Source organism: Centropristis striata, chromosome 2 (genome assembly GCF_030273125.1).
Source record: "Centropristis striata isolate RG_2023a ecotype Rhode Island chromosome 2, C.striata_1.0, whole genome shotgun sequence".
NCBI classification, from domain to species: Eukaryota; Metazoa; Chordata; class Actinopteri; order Perciformes; family Serranidae; genus Centropristis; species Centropristis striata.
In genome coordinates this window covers 39,210,027-39,230,088 of record NC_081518.1, presented here as the reverse complement: position 1 = coordinate 39,230,088, position 20,062 = coordinate 39,210,027, and the positions used below count along the sequence as shown (strand labels likewise).

Here is a 20,062-nt window from a genome sequence, read left to right as displayed (position 1 = left end):
CGTTTAAGGTGCATTAGCGTCCCCCCCAGCCTGGTGTATGTGTAGTATGATCATATTGATTGTGCAATATTTCTATCGAGGGAAACTATAGAGATTATTCTCGTTATGGTTTTATCAACTAGCCCTACTTCCACATATGGTAGTATATGGCAAATAATGGTGAAGTCTTCTGTTTAAAAAGAATGTGAATGGGCTGCATGTTGTTCATTTTTAGCAATTTGTTGAAAGACAAATGTGACAGCATATAACACACAACCAACAGTCCATAATGATTTTTTTTTATTATGAGAGAAATATGACTTTACATCACCCCAAGGGTGAGAATAAAACATAAATAAAACATTCTTAGAAAATGTTGCAATAGATCACAAACGAAACATTTTTTACATTTGATTTGTTTTATACATAAATCATATTTACATATTTGTCTTTGCCCTTTTTTTTTTTTTTACATTGTTGGAATGAAACAAGTCTGTACCACATTTATAGTACAAACATTTCCTTCGATTCAAAGCAGAGGTATAAAAGCTCTCCCCTCTCTCTTGAGAAGATGCTGGGTTCTACTCTAGTGCATTTTATCGTTAAGATTTAAGGCTACGCAGGGTTCACCTGATGGACACACTCGTCTCATGGACAGCCCTATCATCATTGGGGAGGGAGTTCATTTTCCTGACTCGTGTCTGCTGATTGTCCTTTACAGAGAGAGGTTTGTGGTTCTGCCCGGTCGCTCCCTCCAACTCTTACACCTTCTTTTTTTCCCCACATTAAAGCTGCTGCTGACTGGTTTCACCGAATAACCAATTACAATCTCTGACAACTTATTTATTTCTCCAGTCAATTACAAATGCCGTGGGGAAAATGTCACAGAGCGTGAGAGCCCACACTCATCACATTATCTCTGTACGGCAACGACCTGCTGAGAAAAATATGTCAATTTCTCTCAGCAGGGAGAATATGTTTTAAAAAAAATTTAAATAGTTTCATACTTTCTGGGTTGTTGTTGTGTGAGGGAGGGAACTAATTTAGTCATAGGTGCAGTGCTCCCTAGTGGTCAAAACACACCTAAAGCAACAAAGAAAAATAAAGAAACCCATTCCTCTCTGTTTCTTTGACAGGATTACACCAAAGCCATAAACAAAAGACATGAAGCAACTAATTGGCTGGCCCCGTAAGCCTCTTAGAAGACACACTAAAGTAAACCAGCCTGGACATGAAGTCAAATCCTCAACATAGACGGCAAGTTAACAAACAAGCACTTAAACACAAGACAATAGAGGCAGCAAGAAAGCAGTTCAGTGGCGCTGCTCTGTAATTCACTGGAAAAGGGTCTTTTTTTTTTTCTACTTTTTACTTCTACCTGTCCAGCAGGTAGTGTGTTGCCCACAATGTGGGCTCAGTGGGGATAAAACACAGGCTTAAAAATTAAGACAGGTCACCTTGGAAACATTACATAAAATCTACCGGCCCCTATTTTAATATCCACTTACAAAAAGGAGCCGCGGCATCTTTTATGCACTTCAACATGCTTTGGATCATTGTTGCTTTTCATGAGCATCAGTGCCCTCGATTAAAAAAACCCACAAAATAGAAAGGTCGTCTTGATTGATATCTCACACTGATAACAAAAATGCATCAACATATTAGGACCAAAGTGCTTCACAACACCGATGAGTGTTGATTAATTTGAAATGATCAGGCAGTACCCGCTGAGCAGGTTTTAGTCATTAAACGCCCAAACAGGGACACAGAGCATCATTTGGTGTTTTTAGTTAATGTCCTCTCTCGTTTTTTCTCACCAGCTGCAAAAGTTGAACTGTTTAACAGAGGCCATTAGTATGCTACCTGCAGAGTTACATGCAATTAATAAAAAATGAAGGAAAGCCCCACTCGTCAGCATTCAGATGGAAGATGAGAACTGCATAAAAGCCCACTGACAGGTAGATAAAGCACGAATCAAGCTAATATCCATCCAAGGCTCTAAAACATACTAAAGGATATGAATTGAGCTATTAGACGCTGGGAGATATGTCGCAGTCTTTTCATTACGGTTGAGTCTGAATAAAGAGGCGCACACATCTAAGAGTTTCACTTCATAATGGAGATATCCATTTTTGAATTAAATTAAAAGCCAAGGAACAAGATCGATGGCATTTAGTCGTCATAAAGGATTACTGAAGGTATTTGAATTACATCTTGCTTACTAACTGGAGGCAAAATTAGTGGATGTAACCAAATCGGCATAGTAAAGAAATGTGAAGCTGCAGTTTTCTGTCAATGTGGATCAATACAGTAGCATTCTTAATCAAACACTGGACTTCTTTGATTGAGACACGTTGCCAGGACACTTTGTTTCGGCAGATTTCCTTCTGTGGTTTCAGCCTCCCATTAACTGTCAGTAAAGAGGATTAGTGGCGATGAGTTTCCAATGCCACATGGAGCTTGTTGGCATTCATATTTGTTTCCAAGTTTTTGGATATGTTTGTGTCCTTGTATGTGTGGGTTCAGTCACATGGAAAAAGCTTCCGTAAATAACAGCCTGTTGGTGGGGAACTTTATACCAGGATGGACTGTCGAAAAGTTGGGGCCATAACAAACACGCAAACAGAAAGGCAGCGGAGCCTGTGACATACTTGGCAGAGCCTGTGAGGCAGCCTGCTGTGAAATGTTTTCAGTTTGATACTCACACATTTATAATTCTTCAAAATGAAGAAATTAATCCACTGGGGGAGACAGAAAACCAAAATATGTACTGCTATTTTATGTCGTCTATTTTTATGTACTGCAAACATGTATGCCTACTCGCACACCAGAACCCCTAAATTATTTTACTTTCCAGAAACTATAAGAAAATATATATTTTTTGTCTTTTTCTTGCATTTAATGTTGAATTGTTCTATGTTATGATGTAGAAAAAAAGTATCTTCAAGGTGATTTAAAAGGTGCCAAATATCCCGGTAGTATGACGCTGATTCATTTTTCACTAGTTGGCAGTAACACATTCTTCTTGAATGGCTGTGATGGGTTGGTGATGGTGATGAAGATGAGGAGGAGGAGGAGGAGAGCCACTTCCCTCAGCAGAAAAAGATCTCTCCATCCAGAGGAGGCTCTGGGAGGTGCTGGGGGTCTGGAGGGAGGAGAAGAGAGGATTCAGTGTCACAAGAGAGGATTCTTCCTATAAGAGGATTTTGATGTCTGATTTGTTCGAGCGTTTGTTCTCCTGAGAGAGTTAGTGAGCAGCATCACGCCGCTTCACACTGATCAAACCTCAGCACAGTGCACCGCGCCGTCTTTGAGATGCATTCAAGACCTGTATGTGGTATGAATCTTGTACTGAGCGTGTTATCTTTAATGTGCTGCTGTTCTATAAATACAGAGAGACACAGAAACCTTTTTTCAAAGACAATCATGCAAAAGTCATAAGCAGGTGAAGTCAGAGCCAACCACAGGCATCTCCAAATTGTTAAAATTACTCTGTAAAGGTAGGATGGCTGAATAATTTACTTTTCTTATTCATTCTAAAATCGAAGCTAAAAAGGACAAAAATATCAATTTCAACACAAGTATAGTGAAATCTACAGAAGTCCTGAGAGGCATGGGAGAAACAAATTATGATGATTCATTTTCAAAGTCTGATCTGAATAATTCTCTTCCCCGTGTTTATGACTTAACAGGTGGAGAAAAAGTTTTGCCAGGAAAACAGGTGATTTTTCATGCCTGTTGTTGTAAAACTCATTTAGGCCACAAGAGGCTGAAATGCCCCACTACCTCATGTTTTAAATAGACTGCATTACAATCCCCATACTACCAAAGTATTTATGAACCAGAAAAAGATTTAGTATGTCCCAATACACAGCAGGAAGTCCTACTGCATCCTGTTACATTTTGCAGTATGCAAGACAACATGCTTTTCTGGCTAATCTGACCCACAATCCTCTGTGTGTCAGATACAATACGAGCCAGAGTTCATATTTAGTTCAAACCTCCATGTAATGAAGTAGAACGTCCCAATTGTATGCATACTGCATGCAACAGAAAAATTTTGTAGGGGCAGCTGCAGTACGTAAAAAAAAAAGTATACGTTTTGTATTGGGCTTAAAACTGAACTGAAATTAAACATGAATGCTTGTAGTTCTATTTAGATTTACATGAGGTAGTAGGCTGTAGTACTTCAGCCTCTTGCATTAGAACATCAAACATTAAGAAAAAGTATTTTGCCCAAAAAATAAGAAATAAAAAAATCACCTGTTTTCACAGATGAAAAAAGGAACTTAAAAAAAATGCTTTTGCTAGGATCTTTTTTCCAAGTCATAATTAAAGAGAAAACAATTCTGATCAGACTTAGAAAACGGAGCACTGTTAGTTTTTTTTCTCACTTGCCTCTCAGGGCTTCTATAGAAACAGTCCTATGCATACTTAAACTCCCTTGTGTACGATGTTGATAGACACCCACAATGCAATGCACAAAGCAAATGGAGAACTAAAAGACATCAGAAGGCAAAACCACAAACAGTTTTGAAAAACATTTACTGTCTGTTTAGTTCAACTGGCAATGACACTCCAAAGTCAGTTTGATTGACGTCCGTCTGTGCTCACTTTGTATTATTTTAAGTATATTGATGGCTTGTATATGTGCAATGCAAAAACAGTACACTATAAATGAGAGCGATTGGATATAGTATGTAGTACATAACAAATCCAGTATGGAGTGTGTATTTGGGACACAGATATTGACTCCAGAATATGGCAGGACATGAAATCGACCTGTGCTAGGACCCAGCAGACTGCTGCAAAGTGACCTGGGGAAAATGGTGAAAGTACAGCACAGTGGACTGAGTCTGCATTCACTACAAGATAAAGCAGACAAAGAAGATAAAACAGAAGCATGATGCAAGCTGACACTTAAAAGCTAAATTTCTTTAAAATACATCACCAGACTGTACGCCCATGACAAGCTGAACAGGCTCTGGTGAGTACTTATTATGGATTTGTTAAAGATAAGGGGCAGTGGCATTCAGTAACAAATGTCTCACACTACCACTATGTCTCATGTGAATTTAATACAGAAATGTAATACTGATTTTATAGGTTTTGTCACTGGCAGTATATCAGAAATATAATATTTGGAAACATGACATTTTCTAAGTTTCTTGCCTGCAGTTTCATAGAACTGTGCTTAGAACTGAATCCATATTTAAAACATTGATGTATGTGAATGAGTCTCAATGTGACAGCTTTTAATTATTATGTAAACGTGCTTGTCAGCATGTATGCTAGGTCTTTACTTAGGAGTGTAACGGTTCTCGAACTGAGACACGTTCATGGACACAAACATGACCATCGCTGGCTGACACAGACCTCAGGAGGAGTGGTGAGAAAGAAAGGTGGGGTCATGGGGTCAACAGGTGTTGTAATCCCAGGCACATTACAATTGACCTGTGTATTATCTGATGATGGAGTTTACATAACTTATCTTTCTTATTGTTTATATCCCACCATCAGCTGCTGTGGACAGAGCAGAGTGACGCCACCCAATCATGCTAAACAGATTACCCCAGTACATTAACATTTAATTTCTGATACTGAATGTATAACTATACTAAATATACTAATGTATAACTGTGTGAAAGAAAGTGCAAGTACTGCCTTGGTCAGGGACAATATGACACGTTATAACTGAATTTGTCTTTGAGTTTGTGGACCATTTGTGTTAAACTTATAAAATCAATGGAAGATCTATTGCAAGCAATGTGGAGACTATTCATCTTTATTTCATGTATTAACATAAAGGTAATGTATAAAGTGTATCTGAGTGTTCTTTAGTTTACTTTAGTTTAGTTTAGTTCTTGAAGTGTTGGTGTAATTGATTTAATAGAACCCCGAAAATGTTTTCCCCTTTTTTTCCTTCCACCAGCCACCCAAAAAAATTGAACCGTGCATTGGGAGAATCGTGAAAATCCTAATCTCCATGATTAGAAAATAAGAATTATCGAACATGCATAAAAATCTTCTATTCCTAAAAAAGAAGTAGGACACGATTACCATATTGAGACTTCTAAACCCTAAAAGGCAATATCTTTAAACAACATAAAACGTTAGGCCTGTCGACAACACCCCTTATTTTGCTTTTGTTAATTTGAAAGATTTCCACTGGGAACACCTCTAGAAAAGGCTTATTTTCCCCTAAATGTGTATCTGTGTTTACGCCCCTGGTCATACCTGATCCTGTATATACTGTGGGTTACCCAGCATGCACTGCGAACACAATGGAAAATCCCTTTCTGCTTAAACAATAGTCTGTCTGTGGTTCTGAAAACAACTGTAATTCTTCTAATCTGAAGTGTCCTTCACAGTGACACTTCGCTGCAGCCTGCTGACTCACTGTAACACACTGAATAATTAAACTCAATGCAAATCCAGCCACAATCTCTACCTGCTGTCTGTGCGCTCCCGCCTTTGCCCTTCTTCTTCTTCTTCTCCTTCTCCTTCCCCTCTTTGTTCTTGTTCTTTGCCAGCTGCAGCAGGCTCTTTGAGATCTGGTTGTTGGCTTCGCTGCCTTTGAGGTTGCTGGAGGATGAGGTAAAGGGATTGAGGCCTTTCCCTTTGGGCTTAGACCGCTGGGGCTGCAGCCTCAGCAGGGAGGAGGAGGAGAGCTCCACCGGGTCCAGCTCCAGAGACTGGGAGCTGCCGGGGAACTGGGACTCGTCCGACGTCGTAGACGGAGTCCTCTGCAAGGAGAGATAAGAAAGATGGACAGCTGTTATCCACATCTGTTTGGGAATTTGTATCAAAGGTGCATATTTTACTGCCTGTTGTGAATAAAAGATGAGCATAAATGTTTCCAGTTTGATGGCAGAAAATGAAAAAAATAACTTGTGCTGTTTGGATTATGATGCATCACAGATTCCTAGTTAATATGTCGCCAGGAGCTTTTTTGAAATCGCTTTTAAGAGGACCCCGGTTCAAACATCTGATGCAAGCATCCATAAACACAGACCCTGCTGAAGAGTCATTAACAAAACACTGAATCCCTCCCAGTTCACTGAGCCGAGAGTTAGCAGAGAGGCACTTTTCCTGCAGGGAGCAACAGATCACATTGTCATTATTGTTCGCATTATTTAAAGAGTCCTTGCTCACCTCAGACAGGTGGAGCTCCTCCATCTTGTCGAGCTGCCGCTGCACAGCGTCTCTGTCCCTCTCCAGCTTCCTCTGGGCGTCTCTCAGCCTCTCCAGGTCTTTCTGGTACTCCTCCTTCCTACTCTGCAGCCCCTGTTTCTCATCCTCCAGGTCCTTTTGATGCTTCAGGGCCTCCTCCTCCTGCAGTGGTTGGGAAAATTGCATTGACGGATTTATTGTAATGGCACAGTAAAAAAACAAAACAGTACGTTTTCAGAAAGTGCAAAACATTATTGATGTGCACGTCTGGAGGTGTTCAGACTTGTGCTGCGCTCCATTAATCGAGACTGATGGAAGGAAAACTGTTTGCTTTCATTAAAAGTGAGAAGTTTAAGGTAAAACATTCCATTTCTACCTGAAATTTGTCTTTCATGTTCAAGTTAAATAAATTATAAGCTGATTAAGTATTGATGCCCATTAGAGCTCACATTAAATCATACACCTCCACCGATCCACCTCACGAACAAATGCATTTTGACCAAATTTTAAAAATACATTGCACCCCTTCAGAGCTAAATTAATTAATGAATTCTTCCTGAACATAAGTTTCCTACTGTGTTTGGGGGAAAGAAAAGTGAGAAAAGAAAGCTGCCGGTGTAATGCTCACTGGTGTGGGGTTAATTATTTACCGTCTGCTCACATGTCTTGAAAACTATTACAGTATTTTACAACTGCTTGCCTCAGTTTTCAGCAGTTTCAATTTGAAAAGCTCTTAAATATGATATGCTGTAGTGTGTATATTAAATGAATGTGAAATAATGCATTTCAATCATTCTCTAACAATGCAGTCAACCTTCAACTAATTCTCTTTAAAATAGAGTCAGTTTCCTCGAGATGAGGAGTAAGATTTTATTCACTGAATGAGCTGTGTTATTGCACACATTGATTCAATATAAAAAATCTTAAATCTGGCTGTACACTGCAGCTAATCAAACATTCATACAAATCAGTATTGTACAGATATTACTTCATTGCATCACTTTTTCTGCAACCACAGTTAGTTTTTATCCGAACCTGAATTCAATCAGCTGTAAGCAGTGATGGAATGTAACTAAATACATTTAGTCATGTATTGTACCTCAGTATTTTCTATAACTACTCCGCTACATTAGGGAGGGAAATATTGATTATGAATATATGATTTTTGCACGCTGCATTTATTTAATGATTTCTGTTGCTGGTTACTTTACAAATGAAGATCTAAAAAGCCTATAATAAGAATATAAAACACAGTGTATTGGGATACAGTAAATACAAAAAAAACAGTTCAAGAAATTAATAAAATTAGATGAAATTCAGACAACATTAAAACACATCTGACATGTTCCTGCATCAATAATAACAATCTAATATTATAATATATAATAATGTAACAACTAAACAGCCTATTCTGGCTGCATGGTGAGTACTTCTAGTTTTATCCTTTAGGTATATACATTTATATATTTTATTATGATGGCAAGTAAGACTTTGTGTGCAGAACTATAGGAAAGAGGGTATTATTGACAAATAAGCACTTTTACTCAAAGTAAAATATCATAAAACGTTGAAATATTTAAAGTATATTGAGCTACAGTAACACTGTAAGGCACCAAGGCAGACTGTTATATTAAACCACAATTTTAATTACTGTAACAGGCATTTTGAAAGTAAACAAAAGAAGCTTTAAGCTAATCTGTAGCCAATAAACTAAACCTTTTTAACACTCCTGCACTGTCTTGGCATCCTCCTGCTCACTTTTTATTTGACCCTGCAGCTTTTATCTCAGTCAAACTAAACTTTAAAAGACAGCTGTGGAATCTTTTAAAGATTTTTCAGTCAAAAATATTTTTCAAGGCAGCCTGTTATCCCTGCAGGAAGCCCTGAACGCCCTGGAAAATACTACATTATAATTCATCAGGTAAAAATACAGGACAAGGTGAATTACTACAGTACAAGACTGTGCCAGTAATACAAAAGCTGCCCAGAAACGTATTAATAAAACACAGAGCTGGTAGAAAATAATGCCTAGTCACCTGTACGCGAAGCAGCCCCTCCCTCTCATTCAGCTGATGTTCCCTCAGCTCCCACTCCTTCTCCCTTCTCCTCTTCTCCTCAGCGTGAGCTGCCTGCTGTCTCTGCAGGGAGGCTAGCTCCTGCCGCTGCTTCTCCAGGCTGCGCTGCTTCTCCTGTTCGATCAGCGAGCTGGGCCGAGAGGACGGTCGTGACAAAGACGTGCATGAAGAGGATCGCTCGCTCAGGGCCTGCCGCTGGTCCTCTATGAAACTGTCCTGCTGGACCACAACCGCCTGAGAGAGCAGCAAGCAGAGCCACAGGCCACACAGATTAGGTCAGACACATCACTTGTGGTAAGACATGCTTTTGTCTGTCTCTACGGCTATTTTTCCCTCTTTGTTTCACACAAGAAGTGACTTTTTCAAACTCCATATTACAGCAAAAAAAGTTGCAGCAACAACTAAACAGCCTATTCTGGCTGCATGGTGAGTACTTCTAGTTTTATCCTTTAGGTATATAAATATATATATTTTATTATGACGGCAAGTAAGACTTTGTGTGCAGAACTATAGCAAAGAGGGTATTATTGACATATAAGCACTTTTACTCAAAGTAAAATATCATTAAACGTTGAAATATTTAAAGTATATTGAGCTACAGTAACACTGTAAGGCACCAAGGCAGACTGTTATATTAAACCACAATTTTAATTACTGTAACAGGCATTTTGAAAGTAAAAGTCTGATTCTGACCCAGAGCTCATGCATGCAGTGTGTGGACGCCATCTTACCTGCAGAGTGCTAAGAAGCAAATGCAGATTGGAGACACTGTGGAGGACCTGCTGTGGAAAAGAGAAATCAGTATCATTAAAACTCAAAAGGACAGAGGATATAGGAACAGCCCCTGGAGGCGAACTTGTGATTTGGGTCTATATAAAGAAAATTGGAATAGAATTACATGAAACTGTTCTTGTTCACTTCGCTAGTAAAAATGCACCATGTTGCTTCATTTTAAATGTTGATGTTTGTTTTTCCTTTAACACGCTCTAGCACTGGATTTCACATATTACAAAATTAACAGTGGACAGCTAGCCAGCATTAAACCGACTTGCTACCTTAGAGTGATGTGACCTTTTTCTCCATTCAGACACTGACAAAGAGACAAGACCACCAGAAATTCTGCTGTCACCAATTTTGACTAGGACACAAAAAACTTAATGTTCAATGGGAACTGCAGAAAAACAGCATTGACAACACTGAATATCTGCAGAAAAATGTTGTTGCATCAAATATAAATACAGTGCGGTGTTCATGAACCAGCACCTTCAGCAGGTTAAATGAAAATACACTTGTTTCTTTCTGTTTAATGGTCAACTGAAAACTGCCCTTGGCCTGTTTAGTTTTAAATAGTATGACTGCAGAAGTATTTGAATGAATCTGTGTTACAGCATCCTTTCAGAACTTCTACATTCACAGAAAGAGGGTTACCTTAACAGATAGACAAACCATTTACTTTATTAAGGTTAAGTGTTAATAACCTAGAGAACTTTTCCACTTTATCTGCTTTTTAACTGTTGGAAGAGAATGGAAAACATCTATAAATGCAGACCTTTAGTGAAATATGTTTGCAACTTTCAGGTGGATTGACATTAAAAAGGGGGTTAATATTTTCACTTAATCAGTGAAATATTTCAATATCTTCTTTATGTTTTGGTACAAAAACGTTGTACACACATTCAAGGTCCCCAGGAGCTGAGATATAATAACTCGATGTATAGAGAGAACTGAATACAGGGTTGGAGGAGGATACATGACGGCAAAATAGTTTGACTTTTTTGCATCTATGGGCCCACAGAGCAAACGCACTACAGCCTTCCTTTAGCCCAGTTTGCTCCTTATGATTTAGCGCTCCGCCAACTTGATCAAATTCATCAAATTTGTTTAATTCCAATACTTTTGGTAATTATGATTACCAAAAGATAGCATGCTAACACACTCAACGTTATACCTGCCAAACATCAAAATGTTTAGCAGATATAAAAAGCATAATAGTGAGCATGTTAGCATGCTAAATTTAGCATTTAGCTCAAACCACGACTGCCTGCAGCTTCACAGAGCCGCATGGCCTTTAGGACATTTCTGTGGCAATGATGTGATTCTATTCTATTTTTGTAAGCTCTACTGCTAATTAGGGTGCTTATTTATTCTCATACAACCATGATTGTTTTTTATTTGATCCTGTAGATATATTTTATAAAAAAAACCATCTAACTTTGACAGATTAATATGCCTGTTACGTGCCATTAGAGTTTTTATCTATAGATTGAGTGTTTCAAAAAAGTTTGATTGATCGATAACACAAAAATCTACCGAACAACTACTGCTTCTGCTATTATTACTGTTGAGCGTATGCATGTATTGATGCTGATAACACAACGGTTGAACAGTTTCCATGTAAACAGCAGCTCTAACTGAGTTAGAGACAGGAAGTCAGTGTTACCTCACTATTCCTCTTCAGCAGCAGCAGCAGGTTGGCGTTTCCTCCCTGCACACAAACACACACACTTAGTACTGTACAGCCAGAACACTGTAATACACTTTCATGCACATATCTTCTAGCTCAGTGTGTGTGTGTGTGTGTACAGTGTGTGTATATGTGAGCATTTATAGTGTACAGTGTATATAATGGAATTTGATTATAGCTGCACATGTGGGCGGGCTGTAAAAATCTAATTGTATTTGTGTGTGATTATGGAACACTGATACAGTCATACAGCAGTCTCACACTGACTGTATTTAAAACGATGATGGGAAAACATCTCTGAAAATCTATATAGAGTGAGACACTGCGGGCAGTGCACTTATATGCAACACGTCTCTAAGTAAAACATCCAAAATAAACATTTAGGTGTTTATTTTACCAACTGTGTCCATTTATTTCTGTAGATTTCTCCTAAAGTCATAAAATGAAAACATAAAATGTCTAAATAAGATATTGTCTTATCTCATTTTCTCAAAAAAAAAGAGAAAGATTCCTCATACTCTGAGCCAGAAATCTCCACTTCAGTAGCACTCAAATACACAAAACCAGTTTCAATCTTTTTTATATTCTGAAGGTTTTTACAGGGCTTTGTTCATTCATAGTCTGATTTATAGAACATTTTATTCCTGAAAAGATAGCAAAAATGGATCTGTTTTATGGCTGGTAACTGTATTTTCTTATCTACAGAGAGAGAGAAAAGAGATATCCATTGTTCCCTCTGTAAAGTTTTTATGCAGATTAGTAAATAAACAATAAGAAAGTGCCTATTTTGCATATTTAAATATTCAATTGTAGAAAACTTGTAGTACAAAAAACAATTGTTTTACTGTAAGTTATCAGCTGGGGGATTGTCATTGTGATATCCATCTCATGTACTGCCTCCCTTTAAACCATAAACTAATAGTTTAGACTAGAGGAGAAAGAGGAATGCTTGAATTAACTCTACATTGTATCTTTAATGATCATTGTGGCTTCAGCAAACACTCCCTTCTTTCACTGCTGAACCCCCTCTGAACTTTGGCTCTACGCCCAGGATGAGATGTAAATAAAAATCAAACTCTGCTCTCTTGTTCTGATGGTAGAATTAACAAGGAATGGCCTGATGTCAATTTGGTTCAGCAACAGAAAGCAGCGTTTTTGTCAAACCGTGTACTACAGTAGCTCGGCTCCACTAAAACATTCAGGAAACAATTATGTGCAGTCCAGCTGCTGGATATCTGCTGGATAAATGACTACAAAGGCCAGCATCCAGTGCACAGCTACAATAGCAGCACCTAAAGGCAGCCCATTCATTTTCATCCACTATTGAATTCTTATACAACTGATGGTCGCCATTAGCAACGGGCCCTGGCAGGAAGAGTCAAGAGGCTAATTCACTGGAGGGAGCCGAGTGGCTAAATTCATCTTAATGGTGTTGTTAATGTTGGAGGACAAATGCACCCCCACACATGGCCTCAGGTTCTCATTGAGGCGTGGGGGCGTAGCGGCTTCAGAGTCAAGAATAATTGGCTGCTGAGATGCCGACCTTCTTTAAAACACTGTCGGACTCCGTCCTGCGTAGATCTCCCGTCACATCCTCGCTCTCGTCAGCGTCTCCACCTGACATAAAGGGAAACCACAGGGGAAATGATGAAGCAGACAGTAAATAATCCATATACTGTGAGACGATATGAGAACAGGAGCCATATGGAAAATGTATCATCTTAGTATATAGTGTGCTAGATGATTGTATTTTAGAGATGATACAACAGTTTGGTCATTAAGTGGATGTGTGTGACATCATCTCTCAGTAGGTTTTCACTATTCCACAATTCATAGCTGTTAAAAATGAATGTGCATTAACAATGAACAATGATCAGTCAGTAAAAAAGGTTCTATCCGAGTTGCTGAAAGAGACAAGTAGATTTGGGGTACAAATAAATGCCTCGTTTAATGTAGGGGTGTTCCTGACTAAGAATTTAAATAGTCAATCATGTGTTTTGTTTATTGTTTTTGTTGATTGACCCTCCTCAGTTTAAGCTCTTATCTGTTTAAAAATAGCAAAAACAACAAAATTACCGGCCAAGACACACGTGACGAGCTTAGATGTTTAACAGAATGGACAGCCTGTTTCTTTTGAGTAGTGTGTAAATCGCTGTGTGCAGCACTGACACAGAGCCGAGATCGATAGATCGATAGAACTATTGATAGATGATAGTTTGGTGTTTTAATGCTTATAAATAGGACTTTAGGGCCTAATTTCATTCTCCCCATCGTAAGGGAAAACGACAGGAAAGAGAAGTGATATCAACGAGAGAGGAAAAGACGCCATTTGCGGCTGTCAGCCAGAGAATTATAATTCAAAAACGATTTAGCGCTCTACTAGTTGCTTGCTGCTTTCATATGCGAGTGTTCTGATTACTAAATGTATTCCTAAATTTTGAAAGAGTAGCCTTGAGTTGTTATAATTCTTTAAATTATTTGGATAGATTAAATTGTAATTTCTGCCAGTCCATGGCCTGGAGGTTAGGAATAAGGCTTGTAACCTTACGGTCACCGGTTCGAATCCCATCGCTGACAGGCCAAGGACCGAAGTGACCTTGAGCAAGGCACCTAACCCCCCACACAAATGAAGAGTTCCCGTTGTGGGACTAATCTTAGTCTTAATCTAATGTGGCTGACTCTACACACCTCTAAAAAATATGATGGTTATATAATATCTCAAACGTTTGACATGATGCCTTTGATATTAATATTGTTTTCCAAATAAAAGGTAAACTGTGTTTAAAAAGCATAACAGTGTTAAAGCGTTCTGTAGTTCTCCAGTGTGTGTTACTTCTTATGGCTCAATATCTGCCACAGAGCTAGCAGAGTCCCACTCTGAGCTTACAAGCCACCGGTTCAGAGGTACCGCTCCAGGCCATGTCTCCCTCTGGAAGCATCAGCTCTGCTGTCCAAGTCGCCGTCTAAAGTGTTTTATCTAACTGCTCTGAACAGGGGCATTGTGGGAAGTGCTGGGTGTGGCGCCTGCTGTTATGTGACCGCTAGAAATCATCGGTGTCACCGCACATTTTCAGTTCAGTCATGAGCTGATGCAGTTATCCACAGCAGCAGGTCAAGGTTCAGTGTTACTGACTGTTGCAGGCTTCAGACATGAAGTCTGGCCAACCAGCAGTCTGCATAACCTCTGGATTAAAAACATGCAGCAGCACACTCACTCTTACTGCTGTGCATCTGGTGACTGTCGAAGCCTCCGAAGGTCTCGGCCCGACGAGGCAAACACACCGGCCCCGCGCCTCCTCCTCCTCCCTCCTGGACGCTGGCCATCGCCCCGCCCAGGCTGCCGTTTACCAGCCCCTGTAACGTCTCCACTGTCACACACACACACACACACAGACACACACACACACACACACACGTCAGTAAGTGAATTATCCTGGCTAACTGTGTTACAGTTCAGCTCTGCACTCATGAATCCTACAAGGCACTTCTGCTTTCAACCTGGTATTGGCTCCTGTTGCTAAGCAACTATTGACAACCTATTGGAACCACACTGCTCTTTTACTGAAAGTTTAAATATCTTAACTATCTGAAATTACATAAACTTTGGCAAGACATAAATAGGATTGGAATCCGTATATGCATGTAAACCATGCAGCTCTGTGACCTTTCCAGTGGAAATAATGAGAAACAAACACTGCTGGTGGATGTGAATTCACAGAAAATACAGGATAAACCTCAGAAGAACAAATGACATTACTCCTGCCAATTCACATATCAAATAAGGACAATTATTGCCCAAGGCTTCAGGCGGAAGTGGCAAAGACGATCCTTAATAGTGCCGCTAAACCTTTACTGCTAGTTTCAAAAGAGGAAATCATCATTGAAGTTCTCCTTCATAAATCGTTCCTGCATTAGAGCTGCAAACAATCTGAGTTGAATGTCAGTTACACAACCTGTAAACTGTAAAAAAAAAAAAAAAAAAAAAAAAAATTCCTAGGATTTTGTGATCAACTACACCTTTTTTGTGGAACACTCTTTGCCTGCAGCACTTCGTGGAAATCATTAAGGGTTAGCTGCATCTGTGCATATTTCTCAGTCTTCCCGACGTTGCTCACAGCTCTGATCAGTCAGCTCTTTTAGGTGGCAACACCAAGAAACACTTTATTTAAATTCACAGTAGCATATTACTCAGAATGCAAATACACAGAGCACAAGACAGCTCTTGATACATCCAATATCTCAAGAAATACTGCTTTATAATTGCACAATACCACGCAGAAAAAGCCAATGAACATAAATGCTATCTTTGTCAGTCAATATTTTTTTCCCGACATATTTTAAAAGACAAAGAAATGATGAGAATGCAAAAAAGTCTTTGTTCTGAGTAAAATAAAACATATTTTTGCCTTCTAGTATGTCGAGAGTCAGTCAGGTAAATCTGTCATTGTCTGGAAAAAAAAAAAGTTTTTGCAGCAGTTTTATTTTTCAGCCTGCCATAAACGTAAAGTCAACTTAATGTGCAGAGAATGTGCCTCTTTCTCCACATTTCATTCTCTCTTTGTCACAGTATACAGTATCTCTCTCAGTTCACCTCTCAGTTCATGCTGCTTTCTTCTCATACACATTTGATGAATAGGGCTGCCAAAGCACCAAAACAGAGCAGGAATAAAATCCTAAAACACACTCTAACTCCTTTAATGTCTCCAATACACTCTCTTGAAATCATCTCAGAACATCAGGTACATGCAGTGAGGGAAAATACTTGTTGAACTGACTGCTGCGTCTGTGTAGTGCAGCGTGTTTACTTCTTGTTAAGGATGGAGGGCTTGTGGTCATTGAGCCTCCACATGGTTTAACGAAATCAGAATTGACAATTTAAGAATTGTATTGTGGACTTTATGGGTAAAAACAGCAACACGTGGTGGTAAAACAGTGTAAAAATGTCAGTCATGTATTATAATAAGCCTTTTTTTTACAGCAGACATCATGGTCTGTAATGCTATTGAAGTCAGTGTAATTAATAATAATGATAAATGGCTTTCTGTCACACTTAATATGGAACAGAGGCATTTTTCATGCCGTTTGTAACAAATGAGTGTGTTTCGTATTATGACAAGTCAAAATAAAAAAACAATGGGAAGTTAATTATTGCACTGTGGCTCGCTGATTTTGCCCACAAACGCTGTCAGTCAAATCTGAACACTATCTACATGTTTTGAGATTCATTGTGACTTACACTTTCAATTTCAAAGAAATTTCCTGAGGAATTATCTAATTTTTAAGTTTACTTCAGTATTGAAATAATCTAGAGATTGGAGTCTGTATATTGCAAACAGAAACCACTTATAGCTGATTTAGCATTCTGTTAACAGTGCCAATTATACAAAGAGCCCAAAGAAACGGTCCTCAAGTTGTAGCTCACAGCTAACTGACAGACAACATGGCAAAATTATACTGTTTACTAGGAGGAGAGTGGGTGCACTTTTGTTTTGGTCTCCGGTGGGAAAAGCAAAGGGACAGTGTTTAAACTTGTCACCATGAAGCTTCTGCTAATTTTAGTCCAACGAATACCTTTCAAATAAACTAAAAGGTCACTTCAGTGAATTGTTGTCTGAGTTTCACAGCGATCTAAAGACTTGCAAAGGTTAAGGAAATTAGTCAGCTGAAATATGAAAAAGCAACATGTCATGAGACCCGTGGTGATGGCAGAAGTAAACACACTCTGCAGCCTGCAGTTCAGTGTGAGCACCCACTTTATCTGAAAAAACAAACAAACTCGGGTTTTGTCTCAGTGTGACATTTACTTCTGCGTTGGATGTATTTACATTTTATTTCTCTCATTCCCTGGCTTTCTCACAGTACGGCCACGCTGTGTTTTCTCTCTTTTTCTCTCCGTCTTTATCAAAATGTACAAAATGATTCTGGGAGCCGACAGCAAAGCCTAATTTATTTTTGAATGCTATCAAACAAAACAAAATGTTCTCTCATCATCCTAAAATGTTCCTGAATCAATACTAGATAACTTCCCTGTTTAGACATGAATCCTCTGATATTATACTGAATATCTGACAGTTGGAGCAGTGTCGCTGTGTGTTTGACCAATCTGTGACGATCATCCCAGAAAAAAATCCCATTCTGAAAGTTCCTATACAATCAGAAAGAGCAGCGCCACAACCAGGGACTTTCTGGCAGGTAAAATGTCCCTAATACCTAATTCATACCTTGGTCCCTGTGGTCTAAAAACCTCCTCAAAAAGTTCCCTGTGGCTGGAAAAATCTTGCAGTCGAACAAGGGGCTTTGATAAACTGATTGGCATTTTTAGTGCTTCTGTGTTGAAATTAAAAAAACAACCTCTGTTAATACTCACAATAATGCACAAATTATTTATCTCCAGCCACAAAAGACACTTAATACCAACATGGTCTCACAGAAATCCGTGAAATAGCCACGGATTTCGCTTAACTCAACATCCGTGGAATAGCCACGGAATCGCTCAAATTTCCGTCAAACTGACACGGATTTCGCAACAATGCAAGTTAATGACAGTCATATCCTGTGGCTATTCCAACATACAAAGTGATTATGTACATTCACTGAGTGAAGATTTAGAAAATAAAACATATATTTCTCGCTAGAAATGTGATCAAAATCCATTTTTATGCAGAAACTAAGTCAAAATATTGATTTTTCACTAAAAATGAGAGAACTGTCCGCCATGTTTTTTGTTCTGACCGCTGGGACCTTGAAAGTCACGTGACTTGGAACAAACCAATAGCCACGGGATATGACTGTCATTAACTTGCATTGTAGCGAAATCCGTGTCAGTTTCACGGAAATTTGAGCGATTCCGTGGCTATTCCACAGATTTTGAGTTAAGCGAAATCCGTGGCTATTTCACGGATTTCTGTGAGACCAGGTTCCTTAATACATACGTGGTGCAGCACAAGTGACTTGTTGGAGTTGACACAAATCACATTATGTTCCTATTTATTAATGAAAACCTCATGAGTTCATGTGACGTGGCTATAAAGACGTTTTCAGCTCTTATACATGGAGGGAGATTACGTACTGTCTGCCTCGCTGGCTCGATATTCAATTTAATTATTCTGCTTTACTGTTACAGAAGCTCCTTGAGCAATACGTCTACAGCACATACATTATAAACACCCTCTGTCTCTGTCTCACCTTCCTGCAGGGCATCCTTCATGATAGACGCCCCCCTGGGCGGCTCCAGGCTGCTGACTGATCTGAAGAAAGGCTGGACCTGCCGGCTGACCTCCTCGCCTGGGTTCACGCCCTCCCACATCCCCCTGAAGAGCTGCACCTTCTCCTCCAGCAGAGACATGATCTCTGTGTCCTTCTGTCTCAGCAGATCTGACCAGCAGAGACAGACAGGGAAGAAAAGGAGGCAGGCAGTGAGGAAAACATTTGGAGGAAACTCATCCCTGTTTTCTCACACATAGACTCGGCACACGTTTCTCTCACCTCTCATCTCTTTGGCTTTGGTCTCCAGTTGTCTCTTGTCATCTTCCGTCTCACTGGGAATCCCTTCATCTTCGTCCTTTTCCCTGCCCAAGCAAGGAAAACAAATTGCAGTAAATTACACAGGATTAAACATCTAAAGCCCATTCACTATCTAACTCACTTACAATATCTGTAGGGATAAAACAACTGATGTCTGAAATTAAGATTCTGATTAGAAAACAATTGTTTTAAGTAATTTATCAAGCTAAATTGCCACAGTTTAACTATATTCTGACTAGCTATGGAGGATTAATAAGAAAGGATTAATGAAAATGATCATTAGTTTCAACCCTGCTAGCAGCCAATCAGTATGAACACCAACACCACAATGGACGAGGATTAGACACTGAGGGAGCCAAAATGTGATGTATGTGATGTTTTGGTGGAGAAGACATACGGAGCATCAGTCGAAAGATGTTTTTGTTTTTTTTATTTCCTCCGTTCCTGCCAATAGCCTGATCTCAATTTTGTATTTTGACAGAAGTCAGACAGGGAGCGAGAGACAGACAGAGTACTAAATCTCTCTCCTTCCCGCTGGCTGCAGTCGAATAATCCTCTGCTTATAGTGAGCTGCCCTTGAAGCCAATCCAGCATTAGACTGTCCCTGAGTACATCCCATCCCCAGGTAGAGTAGTGCTAATCCTCCTGACAGCAAAGTGCTCTGTCGCAGCTTACCGTTTATTACTATCTGCAGAACTGGGCTGGGTCTAACTACTGGGTTACAACACAGATACACCAAAGGTGAACCCTAAGAGGCCAACGCTGAATGTAAAGCACCTTGAGTCTGGTAGAGGATATGACTGTTATTGGGTTAAGTTAGGTAATGTGGCTGATATACTGAGGTAAA

General features: G+C 39.3%; 1 protein-coding gene across 7 annotated transcripts in view; it reads right to left on the bottom strand.

Moving 5' to 3' along the window:
- Positions 1-261: 261 nt before the first annotated feature.
- The window catches only part of LOC131985749 (A-kinase anchor protein 13), a 150,411-nt gene continuing 130,610 nt past the window's right edge, over positions 262-20,062 (bottom strand). For 3 of the 7 annotated variants that reach the window (XM_059350855.1, XM_059350860.1, XM_059350856.1), the window contains 10 exons: positions 19,177-19,259; positions 18,877-19,065; positions 14,907-15,059; positions 13,235-13,308; positions 11,668-11,712; positions 9,959-10,009; positions 9,190-9,461; positions 7,135-7,318; positions 6,431-6,725; positions 262-3,124 (listed from right to left, as the gene is read on the bottom strand). In XM_059350855.1, coding sequence (XP_059206838.1) covers positions 3,072-3,124; positions 6,431-6,725; positions 7,135-7,318; positions 9,190-9,461; positions 9,959-10,009; positions 11,668-11,712; positions 13,235-13,308; positions 14,907-15,059; positions 18,877-19,065; positions 19,177-19,259 — 1,399 coding nt within the window. In that variant the 3' untranslated portion in view covers positions 262-3,071. Of the gene's footprint in view, positions 3,125-6,430; positions 6,726-7,134; positions 7,319-9,188; positions 9,462-9,958; positions 10,010-11,667; positions 11,713-13,234; positions 13,309-14,906; positions 15,060-18,876; positions 19,066-19,176; positions 19,260-20,062 lie in introns of all 7 variants that reach the window. The other 4 variants (XM_059350857.1, XM_059350861.1, XM_059350859.1 and 1 more) reach the window with 3 other exon arrangements.